Source organism: Triturus cristatus, chromosome 6 (genome assembly GCF_964204655.1).
Source record: "Triturus cristatus chromosome 6, aTriCri1.1, whole genome shotgun sequence".
Taxonomy (NCBI): domain Eukaryota; kingdom Metazoa; phylum Chordata; class Amphibia; order Caudata; family Salamandridae; genus Triturus; species Triturus cristatus.
The window spans coordinates 433,913,199-433,930,484 of NC_140589.1; the positions used below are offsets into that span (position 1 = coordinate 433,913,199).

A 17,286-nucleotide genomic window follows, 5' to 3' on the forward strand; every position below is an offset into this window, starting at 1 on the left:
CTATTCAGTTTGGCATCTCACCGTTCTTCAATTTCCTCTCGTCATCCAAATACAGAATTTCCTGAACTTCCGTTTCTTCTTCTCCAATGTCGGACAAGAGAACTCTCAGGATTTCCGATTCTTCCTCTTTTTCAACCACTTACAGTACGGCCTCCTCTGGATTTCCTTGACTATCTGCCTCTTTACCCTTTTCAGGCAGAGCCACGTACGTCCATTCCAGTGACTTATACTTCTGGTTAGGTTTCCTTGTTCTTTTACTTTCTTTATTCTCAATTGTTTCTTCTTCTTTTAATTTTTCTTGACTTGTCACTTCATTCACCTGTTCAGCTCTTGGCGAATTCACTCGTGTCAGTCGATATCTCAATTTCTTTATTTTATTGGGCCAAATGTCATCCTTTGCAACTCTTTTTACCTTACTTCCTCTGTCTTTCTTTTCATTCCTCCAAGCTCTCTTTCTTAGAACTCGACCTTCAGGTATTTCGTTTTCGCTCTTTTCAGAGAGGAAGTTTACCTGTCCTCTCTCTGCCATCCATCTGTAGCCTGTTGCTGGAGTTTGAAGGAGGATGCTGAGGGTGGTCTGTAAAGTTCAAGCAGAAATTTTTATGAGCGCCCAAATATTACATATTACCAGAAGACTAGTTCTGTGTCTCAGATGGATGCCATGATGGCAGTTTTTTACTTTTCGCTACAATGCCCTAAGTGTAACACATGTCCAGACATGGGTCTCATGCTCACTGTGCCACTGCAGCCAAGCTGCATCCAACTGACGGGCCTCAATCAGGGTAAAATAAATGTTGGGTTGCTTGTGTTCCAGTTCAGGGAGGACCTGGCCTGCTAGTTCTGGCTAGGCGGTTCTCATTGGAGCAGGGTCAAAACTGAATTGCATATGGCTGGGTCCAAACTGAGGTGGCATGGTGTGAAAATAACAATGGACTGGTATGCGGCCTTAGTAATTACCAGTGTCTAAGATTAACTCAAGCATTCTGGTAAAATGAAGATGGACCCTTGTAAGTTATAAGACGTAGGTTTATTTAGCTCAGTTCCAGGTTACAGATAATGCCCCACCAGGAGCAGCATGCTTGCTGCTCAGCCCACTCTCTCAACCTGACATTCACACCAACCAGTCACTCATGAACATTCTGTGACCTCACATACACACTGGCTGAACAGCAGGGTCTTGGAACTCTGGAGAGCATGCATAGTAACTTAGACAGGTCACAACACATTCCTTATATTACTTACGTATACTACAGTGGCACTGCATTTTATGCATTTAATATCCACATTGTAAATCTATGCAACAACTGAATCCAGGTGAAAGTGAGCACATATTCAACTTCAGTCGGGCATGCTTGTGCTGTGCTACAGTTTTGAAGCATACTAATGCCCACCAGACAGTAGGGTGTGCACAGGAGGATGCTGTTTTACTCTGCTTAACTTGAGAATCCAGATGAATGGAGGATTGGGTTCATAAATGTCAGTTGAAATTGGTGGAACAGTAACGTTAAAGTGAGCGGAATTTGGAAGTATGTGTCTGACACCCCTCTCCCCCACTTGCTCCCCCCCAACCCCCCCTTCCCGTGACAGCAGGAGAAGCATTGCAGAGCTGCCTGCCTAGGATGGATTTTAAATCACCCTTGCAATTTTCTTGGTGCAGTTTTCCCCATACTCACCTAGTCACAAACCATGCATACCCAGTACTTTTAGTGTATTTAGGACCAGCATGAGGAAATATGTTGGTTCTCTTAAGTACCTAGAGAACATAATTAATCTAAGCATCTGCCATTAACCATGTTCAGGCTTCGTGCAAGCTGTGGAAAGGAAATGTATTACATCACTTGATGTGTGCACTAGCCCTCTGTACACCTAGTTGTCACCAACATGAGCGTGCAGTCATGTATTTGTTCCCAGATACACCATGTGTGTGACTGTACCCAAATGTGGCAATTCCTCCTTGGTGTTTTTCCCAGTATTTCATTTCTTTCTAGGACGACCTTCCATGTGCACTCATCCAGCCCCTTTCTATGCCCTTTTGCAAGACAAGCTAGGTCCATCTTCGTATAATGTAGAATAGCTTTGCTTAGACCTTGTGCGAATTTTTACCCAAATCCTTTACTCAGCATGCCTTATGACAATATCTTTACAATTATGCTGTTGAAAATCCCCATGTTGGCCCAATGAATAGCCCAGGCGCTCAGTTTTGGGTAGCCATTGTGCATGCATGATCACATGAACACTGACACTGTTCCAGAAAAATTGTAACACTGTGAAAATAGCTGAATTGGATCACCACAGTGTGGCTGATCTCTTACCTCCGATCTCTGCATGTTTATTAGATCTTTTTTATGCCCTTTTTCTGCTCCAACAGAGCTAGCATAAGTTTTATGATATTCTTGCTCCCACTTGAGACCAACCCAGAAATATGTTACAATTAATGCATAAATGCCTTTCCAAAGCTTTCAGTGTAACTCCGGTACAGTGTTATTTTCCCACAAGGCACTGAGTGCAGGATACTAAACGGTGAATTTCTGCTGTAGACTTTCCCAAGAGATTGACGACATAAAAATAGAGCGGTCGTGTTCTTTACGCTGTCCATCAACAGAATCCGATGTGGTGCTGATAGACTGCTGTCATCCAGTGATGGATCTGACTCAAGCAATTTGTGATATTGGTTTGTCACCCCATTTTATTTTCTGTCCAGGGATTGATCTTAGAAAGTCCGCTTACATCTGATTTTGTGAGGGTGTGTTAAATCACCTGACTCGAAAGAGGCATGCATTGGTTGAAAATCAAGGATGACTGTATTTACACTGCAAAACACGGGAGATTTCACAAATGTGATCCTTGTTAGTGGACTCCTATAGCATAGCAATTATTAAATCGAATACCAGAGATTCCCATCCTATAGATGTTCTGTGTCTATATTAGTGGTCTCCAACCTTTTCTGTAAGTGCTACTTGTGTTCAATGAACATCTTCCCGAATACTATTATTAGTCATATAAGTGTGACCACATCAGACTTTATTACATTAGTGGCCACCACCACATGCAATGATCATCAATCACCTCAGTGCATCAGACAGAGTTAACCACAGTAATGTAAAAGGTTTAACCAGTTTGAAATTCCTCTACATGGATAATACATAACAGCCATAGCTGGAGTGCCACTAGCACCAAGGTAATACTGTTAATTATAAGATCTACCCCTCCCCGTACCACATTATGTATTACTAAAACATCTGCTTTACATAGATTTTGGAAATGTAGTCATTTTACTCCAAACATCAGCTTATGAGTTCTAAAAATACACATGAGTTCTAAAAGTACATACACTCAATTTTAGTATACATATATTAACTCAACCAAGCAAAAGCTTTTAATTTAGTATGGTAGGCTACAAACAGCACATCTGTTTACTGGTACCTGGAGAAATCACAATAGCTCATGAGCTACTAATTGGAGAAGCCTGGTCTAAATCAAAGTATGGGCGGCACCAGAAAATAGGCTAAACTCCGCTGATAGTTCTCTTACTCTTAAGAACTATTGAAGCTTTTTTTTATAAAATTGCATTAAAAGTATTGATGAAGTCTTTGTTTGCTACACATCTGGACATATCTTCTTTCTTTGCTTCTTTCAACATAGGAAATTGGAAACCTGAAGAACCTGCTTTGCTTGGATGTGTCAGAGAATAAGATTGAGAGGCTTCCCGATGAGATCAGTGGTCTTAACTCATTAACAGACTTGCTAGCTTCCCAGAATCTAATAGAGGTTTTACCAGATGGTATTGGTAAGTTTTACCTATCTACGGTCCATGGCTAAAGTTTTATTTATTTTTTAAAATGTCTTCATCTGCTTTAGATATTCATCATCCAGACGAGTTAAAAACACTGACACAACCAGAGTGAGTAAAAAGGTGTGGACCTGTTTACAGTTGTAGATGGCACTTCTTGTAGTGTGTGGAAACACTGTGACCAAGCAGACATGTAATTATATAGCTGTTACACCTTCCCATCTGCCCAGCCTTTCCTTGTCTTCTGCCACCAGTCTCGTTGGGAGGAACAAGAGCCTAATTGGAAGAGTGCTAGAAGTTGCTTAGTGAGAAGCAAGCAAGGATCGCAGAGCGAAAGATGTGTATAACCGGACTGATTGATGGAGAGAAATAGGGTGCAGTGTTAAGCATTTGGATGCACAGACAGTCGGCACAACAATAGATAGAGCACCTAGAAGTGGTACAGAATGAGCTGTACAAGAGGAGTAAAGACACAGAAGTAAGGGATTTACACATAATTGCGGAAAACTAGTGGACAGGGAGCATAATTTGTATCTGACAAAATGGAGATAAGAGGATTACTAAGTCACTATAAGTACTCCCGTGGTTGACCAGTCAGCAAACAATATGTGTAGCTGACTGAAACTAAATAGAACGATGGTATATCCTATCTGAAGTGTGTAACACCACCTAAGTGTGGGAAAGGAAGCAAGTCCTTTTGTTATTATATTCCCTCACACACCCTAGTGGTGTCATGCTTCATCATCGGGACACCCCAACGCCTAAAGTCAGGGTGGGCTCAACCAATATTTCAGGGAGCACTTATTGAGATGATATTTGGCCAGGGGGGTTAAAGATTAAGAATCGGTGTCAGACCCCAGTTTCCCTTTATTCTTGGGTCTGGCACTGATAGTAAAAACAAAAATAGAGGGTTTCCAGGGATATTATGGTCCTAGGACCCTATTGCCAACATGTTTCTGTCCTTGCTGCCCCATAAAGGGTGCACGGACTTTCGTCAGGGCGTGCGCCCCCTGGAAGATTAAGAAAGTACAAGGGATATTTCCTACACTACTATGCAGTAAGGGCAGATAGCTGCTCCTTTTTTAAATCTAACGATTGTTGATATAATCACTCCATCCCAATTAAGGAGAGGATAAACCCCATGTGGGACCTCTATACGTAGGGTAGCCCTGTAGTCACACTACCACCAAGGGTCCTGCCCCGTAGAGACACCTGTTCGGTAGTGGTTCCCGCAGCCGGCTGGGCGTGAAACTGCACAGATTGCTTACAAAATGTCTTAGAATCAGCCTAAGGAAGAAAAAAAAAATAACGGCACAAAACAGTGGGGCGATTGCTTGATCTAATTTCAACCACTGGTAACTACTATGAGCTGCAATCCAGTCCATTTTGTTTAGCCCACCTTGCCACCTCAAACCGGAAACAAGCATATGCAATTCAGCCTTGGTCCTACTAGGATAGGGGCAATAGGGACTGGAAAGCCCGAATTGACAGGCTCCCTCTGATTGAGAACACAAGCTACCCCATATCAGTTGTGAGCGATTTGTGGCTCATCTGTAGGCACAGTGAGTACGAGAATCTCATCTGAACATACCAGTTACACTTAATGAGTCTTAATGAAGTCAACAAAAACCGATAGTTGTTTGCTTGAGTTAACGTCAGCAACTTCTAATTACTGTGGTTTGCAGTACAGTCTATTGTTTTTGGCCTTACTTGCCACCTCAGGGAAAAAAACAGCCAGATGATACCTGGCCAGGCTGGACTGTTGTGATTGGAGTCGGATAAAGGCTAATTTGGAAATCGCTGGTTCCTATATGAGGTGGGACAGTGGAGAAGAAAACAATGGACTGCATTGTGGTCCAGATTAATTACCAGTGGCTGAGATTAATTTCAGTAGCCGCCCATGGCAGTCTCGTGGTTCCATTGTAATAAAAACACAGTCCTCATCTAAATAAATTGAGACAACACAATTCATCCCAACTATATGTAGTCACGTTGAGGAGAAATCATCGCCTTACCATTACCCAACAACCTCCCATATGTACCTCTCCAATCTGTTAGATATTCAGTCCTGTTCTGATGCATTCTTTATTTTGACACAAGTAATTCTTCCCCTAGTATCAACTCTTGCAAATCGTGCCACTTGTTTTCAAAAGAGGGGCGCCGTTCCTGCAACCAATGTGTGGCAATTCCTCATCTTACCAATAACAATTTCAATTTCACACTTTTAAATCCCATTTTCTCCTTTAGGTTTTGGCTGTAGTCTTAACACACAATGCTTGAATGTCACCTCAGCCATCCTTTCAACTGCTTATCACAATTGAGTGAAAACCCCTGCTCCAGAACATGCCCACCAAAGCACGCATCCAAATCATGTAAGGAAATCCGTGTTCCTAGACTCGTACCTAGGGCAAATATCAGATCGGCAGCATAAATCATTTTAAACACAACTGGAGTAAGATAAGCCTTATGAAGAAATCTGTTGTGTGTTTAAATAAATCTTTCATTTCTGGTTACTGGTTCAGAGTAAGAGGATACTTTTCGTCACTCTGAATCAGACAACTGACTCGCAAGATCTCCCTCCCACCAAGCCTGTAGCAGCAATTCTGGTTCTGGTTTGGGATGGGCGAAATTCCCACTTGGAAAGTGAAGTGCACAAAATTTACTTTTTTTTTCCCCACCCATGGAGTGTTATTGGACTTGATCCACTTCTCTGTGGGTGGAAAAATAAAACACAAAAAGCTCAGTTGCCTTTTGAAGCACAGTCACGAGCAGGGCAGTGTATTTTCCTTAATGCATCTAGCATTACCGTATCTACATTACCCAGCCACTCACAGGCGCATTCAAAGCTACTTTCACAGCAGGGATGTCTGTGAGGCGTGTCTGACTGCATGGTCCTCCCATACTAAAGTTCCCATGTCGGGAGGCTCTTGAAGCGCACTGTCAGGGTTTGGTCATTGTAATTAAATGACTGTAGGGGAGAGGTTGTGGCCTTAAGGCCAGAGCTGCAGACTTTGGAGCTGCGGAACCAGGTTCGAGCCTCGGCGCCGGCTCAGCTTCCTGTGATTCTGGGTAAATCACTTAATCTCCCTGTGACTACTAAAAAATGTATGTGTCCTTATGTAACGAAACTGGTGCTCATGTAAAGCGCTCCGATACCTTTGGGTCGAGTTAGCGCTACAAAAAAACGGCAAAAAAGCCACGGTCCAATAACAGTACCAGGCAGCAGAAGAAATCCTTTCCTTGGATTTCTCAATGTCCATAATGAGGAGTTCTTGTTTTTCTTTCTATTTCTCCTGTATTCCTCCCATTTTCCAGTCTGCCATGGGTAGATGCAGAAACTGCAAAATTGCCTGTGGTTTTGTATCCGCTTACTTCGTATGGAGGAAAAAAGCAACTTCACCCACACCTAGTTCTGGGTGATCTCTACACAGTGCTTGTAAAGTAAAATTTGCAGCCCTGCCCAACTGAGAATATGTCAGAAATGTACCCTGTTGAACATCAAAACAAGCTTCCACTTCATCAAAAGTAAAAAATGTAAATAAAACATTTACAACAACGTACAACAACCTATTCATTGTAGGATACCCTTCTTGTTTCTCAGGGGCAAAATGTTCTAAAGACCTCAAATGCCCACCATAGGAGTAAATTATTAGTATCTTATCAATTCTGTCCCTGACCAGACGCCTGCTCCCCCCTCCCGCCCTCTCCCCCAATGAAGAGATCGGTAACAGATGTCCAGCAACTCCCCTCCACAGCTATTACTTAGCGATCAGTGGTCCCTATCAAGAGCAGCATCCTGCCACTTGGGCAGCTGCTGCAACTGGGACACCAAGTGAGAATTCTCCATCAAAACCACTCCATTCCAATACTTAGGAAATTTAAGAGTGGATAGTTCTACCCGATGCGAGTGCTAGTCCACAAATGAGAGGACATCGTGCAAGCCAGTTCCTTAAATAGAAAGAATGGCACAAGACATGCCATACCCTAAAATACCTATAGACAACGAGGCAACACCATAATTTTCACGGGTGCAATTATGCCCATCAAAGGCTATGGCAGGAGTGGACAAAGACCCCGTTGATACATTATTTAGTCCAAATTTAATGTTACATCATAGATATTAGGGTGCTTTACTAGCATCCCCAGAAATTTCAAGCCACTAGGTTGCCACAACACAACAAGGTCCCGTAATCTACACGTCCCACCTCAGGCTAATGCACGCAGAAGGAGGCAAACCGGTTTTAGAACAGTTAGTTTTAAGTCCCAATATTCCGTCAAACTCATCCACACAACTGCTCAAGTTTGGCTAATGTGTTCAATGTATATAGAGACACCACATGATAACAGTGCCAATTCAGATGCCCAAATTACACATTTCCTACCTCAGTACTCCAGTCAGTGGAGATCAGGGGCAACCCTTCCAGGTGCCCCTTACCAGCTGCCAGCTAACTATCACTCATTAATTTTGACTCCCTCTCTGACATGAGAATATACCACTTTCTCCCAGCCACTAAAACTAGGCTAAAGTTATACCTCCAACACCTCAAACGAAACATACCAACTAATAGAATGAAATGCCTTCTCTCTACTGAGAGACACCACAGCATAGTCCCACAAATCTGACTCAAGAACACAAGGTAGCCTGCGTACGTTTGAAGTTGTGCTCCTTCCTACCTGAGACAAACTCGGACTGGTTTTGACGTCTGGGGTAAGGACAGGGTCCTCCTTCGAACTAACCCTCCCTGTTTGCCTAAGGTTGTCTCTCCATTCCATGCCGATCAAATCGTTGACCTTTCTGAAACCACAAACTGCTGTAGAAAGGGCTTTATACACTTTTAAGTGCTAAAAGAGCTCCTATGTATTGCATGGACATAACTAAAGCAGTCAGAAAAAATAAATAACTTTTGTAGCTTTTGGTAAGCCTCACTTGAGGAAATCAAGTTCCAAATCTGGCATTTGTAGATGGACAATTAATTATATCCACATCTGTTATGCCAAAGCTATAGGGTCACTTAGTGATATGCAAGAGCACATTCTACTCACAAGAAGGATCCACTGTGGATTTTCTTGGTAAAATTCGAATTGCTGACATTTGTAAAGCTGCAACATGGTCCAACATTCACACTTTTACTATGCACTGTTTTGTGGATATTCAGGCCTGGCACTCGGCAATAGCTGGCAAACCACAGCTTTAGGAACAGGGGCACTGTTTTTCAGTCTGTGCAGAGCATGTGATCTACAGCAACACATGCAGCAAAAAAAAACCATTACTAACCTGCAACAATCGAGATGCCGCTTGTGGTGCTGTAGATTCGCATGTGCCCTCCCACACTTGCCCGATGTGAGCTCATAGTAGGATGTTTGAGGATTTCATTGTTTGAAGTGTGTGTGTGTGTATGTATGTAATATATATCTCCCCTATAGCAACTCTTCTTCTTTTCTTTTACAAAGGACAACTGGTCACCATTGTACATAGACGGGTCTTGCCTGGCAGTGCTATGCATGTTTACTCTCACTTGTATGGGGAAACATAATTTGAGATACAGCTCATACCCTGGCGCATTGTGGGCGTTGGGGGGGAGGGTGAAAGAACAACTAGAAACATCAACAATTTCTTTGAAGAAAAACGACTTTTAATGTCTGCTCCCAGCACTAGATGGGAGGAATGTTCAGAGCATGAACAATTACAGCACTGCAAGTTGCAAACTAATTGTTACAGGTAAGTAACGTTTTTGTTCCCTTCCATTCAAGTTTATAAACCATAGTGGACCTCCCTTCCTGGACCACTGTTGACTCATTAGAGTACTCTTACCACTCTTTGTCGTCTAAGAAATTAAAGAGCTCTATGCCGTTTGGTATAATTAGTCAGACCTCCCACATTCCAGGCAATTTGCTTATGTGGTGCAGATGTTAATAACCTTTACAGTAGACCTCTTTTACCTACTGGTAAATTAACCATGACTGTCGCCCAGCATTCACGTGTTCTCACTGTAATCAAAAGTCCATCAGTCCCTTTTCAGTCAAGAGCAAACATTTAAGACCTAAAACTCCCTCTTGATACATACAATGAAGGTGCCCATCCAAAGGATTTCACGTCTTTCTAGTCACTAAAATCTTCAGCCAACAGTAAGAAGAGAAGGTGAAATAACAGTACCCACCTACACAGTTCTAGACCCATAATTCCTCCCTCTGATTCCAACCCAAATCCAACCATAAAGAACAAATAACCATAGCACAGAACATAGTATCCCGAGGTCTTCAGGGGCTCTCGCACTACAAAAGCAGTCCCACAAGCTCTAGCACCGCACCCAATATGGTCCAACAGGAACCAAAAGAAGTGTTGTGGCATATCAACCATATTGTGATCCGAAAATCAGGAAGTTCTCCGGTATTGTGTTAATATACCCTAAGCTCCACCTGCTTTATTACCAACAAGCTGCCTTGAAGGGTCAACCATAGCTAACGACCAAACTTCGCCCAACACTTCTCTTTTGTCTGCATGCATCATAGTCTTCTCTTGAATCATTATATATCCCAGCAGAAGGGTAAGCATTGAGGTCCTGTCCATTGATGCCACCCGCGGAGAGTCTTCACCTCACAAGTCTTATGCAGCTTCCAATCATCCAGCCAATCTCAACCAGAAGAAATGTGATCTGCCATCCTCTATCACTCTGAGTTTAGCATAGTACGGTAACATGTATTGCAGTCCATTTTGTCTCCGTCTGGGCGTCACAGCTTAAAATTCTGTGCTGATGCTTCCCCTGCTGTGAGTGATCCAGGAACCGTCAGATTTCAGAGTATTCATACTGTGCAGCTGCCCCATTTCATGCCCTCTGGAAAGGGTTCTCTTTCTCAGTAATTCAGAAAGTGAGTGGTAATGGCCTGTGGAGGGGGCTCCAGAATTTCGGATTGGTGCCCAAGCTCTAGGACACTACTCAATGGTGAGTGACTCAGACGGACCCTTATGTTTCAGAGTCTCAAGAATCCATTTCGCTAGGAAAACCCCCCACAGAATGGGCGCTCTGCACTCTACGGACTTCCCACTAAGCAGAGGTTGAACGAGGACCTCTGGTTCACATCTTGGACAAGAAATGTTATGCTTCTTCATACAAGGTGTGGCAGATAAATTTCTGTGTTATCCCTGCTCAATGTAAATCGCCGGCACTGTCAAATAATTTCATGTTTCTAGAGGATAGAACCCAACCTGGAAGCATGCGGCACATTGAAGCAGATTTCAGCGTTAGAGGTCCTCTTTGTGCTCTGCTGTTTTTGGAGAGGTGCGTAAATGATGGCTCCTATTGTTATATGCAGGCATATGGTGCGGGGCCAAGTTCACAAGCTCTCCACAAACAATGGATGTCATTGGGTCTCAGTTCTTCACTATGGACCAAGGTTCTACAAAGCGGTTATTGATTCATCTCCGCGAGCTTTCGTTGGGCACTCCAGAAGCCCCGAGTCTTCTGGTGTTCCTGCAGCATTATTTAGTGTGGCCTGCTTCCTTTCTGCACAAAATGTATTTTGAATGTTTAGGCGTAGCCCGTGACTACTGCCACTTTCAACTGCACTCTTTAATAGAAAAAGATAATTCTACACTTGGAAGAAATGAAAAAATCAGAGGTATGGGGTTAATTTAAGGTAGACAGGCGTTGTTGCTTTCCCCCTTCTTTGCTCAACATAGAAAATATTTTCCATGTGAAGAAATCACATAAATAATTGGAGGAAAGGGTAGTGCAATACCAGCTCCCACTAGGCTGTGACACACCCATTTCCACTCACCTTTCTTATACTTACGAATGTGGAAAAGCTTTCTACCTAGTGGATTTTCCATTGCTGTACCACCTGTGTTCAGAAAAAATTACATACTCTGATTCTGTAAATCTTGATTTACATTTCATTTTCACAATAACCACTTTTTGGCCTGCATTTACTTCTTGCATAGCCATACGATTTTTCCAACTGAAGTCCTGTGTTGTATGCATTCAAAACCTGTAGCAACATGTATTTAGTTTTTCTCCTCCCTTTAAACTGCTTGGTGGTTGTTTTAAGATTAGCTTTCTTCTTACCCAGGTTATTCCTGCAGGTTTTCTGATTTGACACTTCCTATACCTTTATTTCCTTCTCAACCATGACCTCTTCCACCCCCACACTTCAGGCCGAGTTCTGCAGAAAAAGCATGCCAGATCATGGTACTTTATACCCAATTCTGCAACAGAATATTGGTTTACTGCAACATTTGTTTTAATCTGTCCTTTTTTCATTTGAACTTTTCATGATATATTCTTATTTTAATGTGATAGTTTTTTTTTTTTTTTTTTTTTAAATCAACGATTCAATTGTTTTAGGACTGCCATGCTTGCGAATAAATGCTGCAGCTAACTCATGTTCTTTCCTCAGGAAAGTTAAGGAAGCTGTCAATCTTAAAGGTGGGCCAGAATCGCCTCATGCAGCTGACGGAAGCTGTTGGAGAGTGTGAGAGTTTATCAGAGCTGATTCTTACAGAAAACCAGCTTCTGGTGAGTGTGTGCGCTGCTGGCGTTCCCTGTGTTAAGAGCGCTCTGTTGTGCCTTGTGTTGTACTGTAGCCTCGCTTTCTACCCAGCCTACGATGACATTTGTTTCCGCCGCGTTTAATTAACTGATAGTCATTCAGCAGGCATTTGCACATAAATTGTATTGACAGAAGTGTGGAGCTGGTTATGGATTTATATGGGATTCACGCAGTGACCTTTTGAGGTCACAGTGATTACCCGTGTGTCCACCATTGCTGGATGTGGAAGGAGGCATTGCAGAGGGGAGGGGGGGGGGGGGGGCATGCAGAGCTGTCCTCCCGTCCAGTATTGGGATTCACATTAGGGCTGAACCCTTTAATCTTCGCAAGAGTAAAATCCACTCCGGTTTCCAGGACATCTGCTCGCTCACATTTACTCATAGCACATTAATTGGAAGTTATTTGCATATTTCTTCTTCTTTCTAAAAGCCACTGGGTGTTATTATTCTATCAAGCTAAATATAAAAGTGGCCAGTACGACTCGAGCATATTTTACACCTGTTTCCTTTAGATCTAGGATTGTTAGTTTTTATTTCAAGCAGATAAGAAATATAAAAAATGTCTATTCTATGGTTATAACAGACCTGTTCACATCAGATTCAAAAAATGCGTTGTATCTTTCCCCAAGCACTACCACATTCTCCCCAAAAAAGTAGCCAAGCTTTATCTGCTCCATCTCAAATACGAATTACCTTCCTACAATTACCTGGTTCACTTCATCAGAATGAAAAAATATTTTGGATACAATGAGATTGCAGTGTAGTTTTAAATCACTTCTGATATAGTTCATTGGTCCACCCCTTTTCATTTTTAGATGTGTGTGCACCGAAGCTAGAGTACTGCCCCGAAGAAAATCTAGAAATAAAAGGGAAAGTACTTACAGTGCTGAAGCCCATGGACTCTCATCCCCTATACAGCAAGCTTAATGTATTGTCAACTTTTCATCCACTTAAAAATTACTTTAAAAAAAATGAACACTTCAGTGTAAATCTCTTAACGCTTAAATGTTTTTGGCTGTTAATGCATTTGTATAGGCTCTTCGACATAGCAAGCCTGTAGAAAACCACACCAGCCCAGAAACCTAGTAAGAAACCGCATGTCACAACTTGAGTGGATTTTGTAAAGCTCCCCATGCACTATTGATCATTTCCATTCCAGTCACAAGTCTCGTTGAAGCATACGCTTTTCCGTGACACCTGTGGAACTTCCCAAAAGAAAAAGTATTACGAGTGAAATTGCTGGGCTCCTGCTTCTGCTTGAGACTATTTGTGTCCTAAGTTTGTGTATTAATATTTCTGTATCTGATCTACTGAAAACGACACCTCTAAGCCTTACCATTTGTTTAGAAATCTCATTAGAGGTTGCTGTGACATGCATTTGCTTATGGAACAGGCCAGCATAAGCACATGTATTAAATTATACCATAAAACAGCCGCATACAGCAGATTTTACATACAAAATAAATGCGTACCTATCCTCAGTAATATGGGTGTATTTTGATGGTCTGGGATTCTTGTCCGATGGAATTATTTTTCCATATCTAGCTGCCAACACAGGATGCTTACTGTGTTTTGTTTTTTAATCCTGTGGGTGGCAGTCCCTTTGTTATGACAGCCAGGCAGGAAATAACTCTAGTGCTTAGCCATATTTATTTTTTAACCGGTGTGGTCACAGCACCCTTTTGGTTGAGATCACCGATGTCTTAGACTGTTTTGTTTCCCTAACGTTCCCTTAGTGATGATGAGCAGTTGGGGTTCTTTTGTGTTCGTTTTCTCAACTTAGGTATGAGATGAGGGATTTCTAACCTCTAAACTAGATTTGTAGGTAGTCTTCTTGCTTAAATATATATATATATATATATATATATATATATATATATATATATATATATATATATATATATATATATTTTCACAGCGAGGACTCGTTGTTGGCGGCATTTGGCGCTCTTGGCGGTGCGGGAATTGTGGAGACGGCAGAGTCAGCCGTTGTAAGATTCAATCAAAGCTCCTGGGTTTTCAGGAAAAAATCCACACGCACTCCCTGGTATGGTGCAGTTCCAAATCAATTTAATAATATCCCAAGCATGGCAAGCAGGTTTACAGAACCCAACGCGTTTCAGTCAGCTTTGACCTTGTTCACGGGTAACAGTGATTTTTCACTCTTCTATTTTTATACTAGTCACATGATGTTACATTTCGCATAGCCTTATGGTCCTTGTAGTTCAGCGACCATAGCGGGATTATTATTAACCATTTTGTCAGGTGTAAGATTCATATATTTTAAACACGTTTATATAATCAATAATACCAAATTATAAGTGCATGTATTAATTAAACATTTTAATAATCCAATAGTCATATTGACTAATTTCTTTTAATCAACTTGTACCTTGCACTTTAGCCCTCTAGTGGGCCGAGATTGAAAGTATCCACATATTTTTTATCTCTCTGGTGAGTGATATACTTTTTAAACTTTTTAAACAATATACTTTTAGTACACCTGATTCTGTGAAAATCAATTTTTATAACCATTTTCCTGTTGCTTCCAGGAAAAAAGAAAAACTTAAGATGAAAAAAAGGGGGGGAAAAACCACGGATTTCATAACGGGGTGTTTAAGACTGTGTTCAGATCATTTGATTCTCCTTATAGGTGTGAGTGCATCTCCTCGTCTTTATTCAAACCATACGGGGTCAAAGTCCTGAACCCTAAGATGTGGCGTGATTCTTTTTGTCTCAGTGTCTTTTCACGGTTGCCACCTCTCACATGACAACCCACCGTTTCGACAGCATAAAATTTCAATTGTTTCCAGTCACTTGAATGGTATTTTTCCATGTGTTCCGCTACTGCGTAGCTGCGGTCTTTATTAGTCGTTGCTCTTACGTGTTCTAAAATACGTTTTTTCAGTTCGCACACTGTGCTTCCTATGTATTTTAGCTTACATGGACATTCAATAATATATACCACATATTGGCTTTTACAATTGATCATTTGGTTGATTGTCCACTTCTTGTTGTTTGCCATTTTAATTACTTTGATGTTTTGCGCAATTTGACATACTTTACACGTCGAGCATTTGTAAAACCCTTTCAGTTGTAGCCACGTTGGTTGTTTTACTGTTGTTACAAAGTGACTGTGTACCAGCTCGTCCTTGAGATTTTTGGCTTGTCTGTATGTTATTTTTGGGTGATTTCCCACTATTTTTGCCATCGTAGGGTCCAGTGTCAATATGTTCCAATGTTTACGTAGAATCTGTTCGATTTGTTTAGATTGAGTCGATAATGTCGTGATCAATCGAATGGGATTCTCTTCCTGTTTCTCACAGGGCTTATGGTCTTTGATGATATCTTCCCTGTTTTGTTTTTCAGTTCTTTTTAGACAATCCGATAAGATTTTGTTGTTGTAATTACGTTTTTTAAATCTCCTGATTGATTGTTGACTGTGTTTTCTCCATTCACTGTCATCAGAGCAGATTCGACGTATTCTTAGTAGTTCTCCATAGGGAATGTTCCTTATTAGAGATGGCTGATGGAAACTCTCCGCATGTAGGGTAGCATTGCTGGCTGTACTTTTACGGTGTAGTGTGGTCTGTAACTTTCCCTCTTTGACATAGATCTCTGTGTCAAGAAACACAATTCTGTTGTCACTGATGTTATATGTGAAGTGCAAATCCGTATCTGTGTTGTTTAGGATGTTGAAGTATGATTCAAATTCTTGTTCCGATCCATCCCAGATTATAAGGAGATCATCGATGTATCTCATCCAAGATACTATTCGCTCCACATGGTGTTCATTTTGACTGTCCCAAGCTACTTTCTGCTCCCACCAGCCCATTGTGAGACATGCGTAGCTTGGGCTAAAAGAAAAACCCATCGCGGTTCCATTCTTTTGTAAGTAGATTTCTTCCCCAAATAAGAAAACATTCTTTGTTAGGCATAGTTCGATCATATCTGTTATCATAGTATTGTGATTTGTGTAGTGGATATTCCTTTCCTTAAGGAAATATTTGCATGCCATTAATCCAATTTTGTTGTTGATATTGGTATACAACGAGATGACGTCCATGGATATCAATTTGTATGTTGGTTTCCATACCATTTCTGCAAGAATTCTCAAAAGGTCTTTTGTATCCCTTAAGTATGACGTTAGTTCTTTTACATATGGAAAGAGAAATTTATCCACAAAGTTCGCGATTGGCTCTAATAGCGAACCCTTCGCAGATACGATTGGTCTCCCTGGTGGTTTCGTGGGATTTTTGTGAATCTTGGGGAGAAAGTAAATTGTTGCCATTATCGGGTTGTCCGTGGAGAGGTATTTGAATTCATCTTGATCAATTAGCTGTTTATCTCTCCATTCTTTTAGTTTTATGTCCACTTCATTTTTGATTTGTGTGGTTGGGTTTTCTTTTAGTCTTTCATAAAATTGTGTATTGTTTAATTGTAAATGGGCTTCTTCCGCATAGAGATCTTTGTCTTGTATGATAATATTTCCGCCTTTGTCGGCCATTTTTATCACAATATCATCGTCTGATTTTAATTTTTGTAGTGCTTTGCGTTCTTCCAATGTTATGTTGTACTTGTGTTTTTTATTGTTCAGTTGGTATAGATCCTTTACCACAGCCTCATGAAATATTTCTATTTTGTTTCCTGCTGGAAATTGTGGAATATATTTGGATTTGGGTTTCTTGCCACTACTGCCCTCTCCCAATTGTGGGCAGTAGGTCTCCAGTTCATTCAACGGGTCCCCAGTGTCCATATCTAATTCCATCAGAGTGAGGAAATGATGCGCATCTCCTGCTTTCAAATCCATTGTTAATTGTTCAACTTGGTTTTTTGGTGTCTTGGGATTTTCTTCAAAGATTTTGGCCAATTTTAATTTTCTGATATATTTATATATATCAATTCTTGTTTGTGGCACATTGATTTCATTGGTCGGGCAGAAGGAAAGAC

The 17,286-nt window shown here is 41.3% G+C and overlaps 1 protein-coding gene across 1 annotated transcript in view; it reads left to right on the plus strand.

Moving 5' to 3' along the window:
* The window catches only part of LRRC1 (leucine rich repeat containing 1), a 579,559-nt gene that overhangs the window by 460,624 nt on the left and 101,649 nt on the right, over positions 1-17,286 (plus strand). The window contains exons 8-9 of the mRNA XM_085610853.1: positions 3,643-3,787; positions 12,185-12,303. Of these exons, the coding sequence (XP_085466979.1) occupies positions 3,643-3,787; positions 12,185-12,303 (264 nt within the window). The remainder of the gene's footprint in view (positions 1-3,642; positions 3,788-12,184; positions 12,304-17,286) is intronic.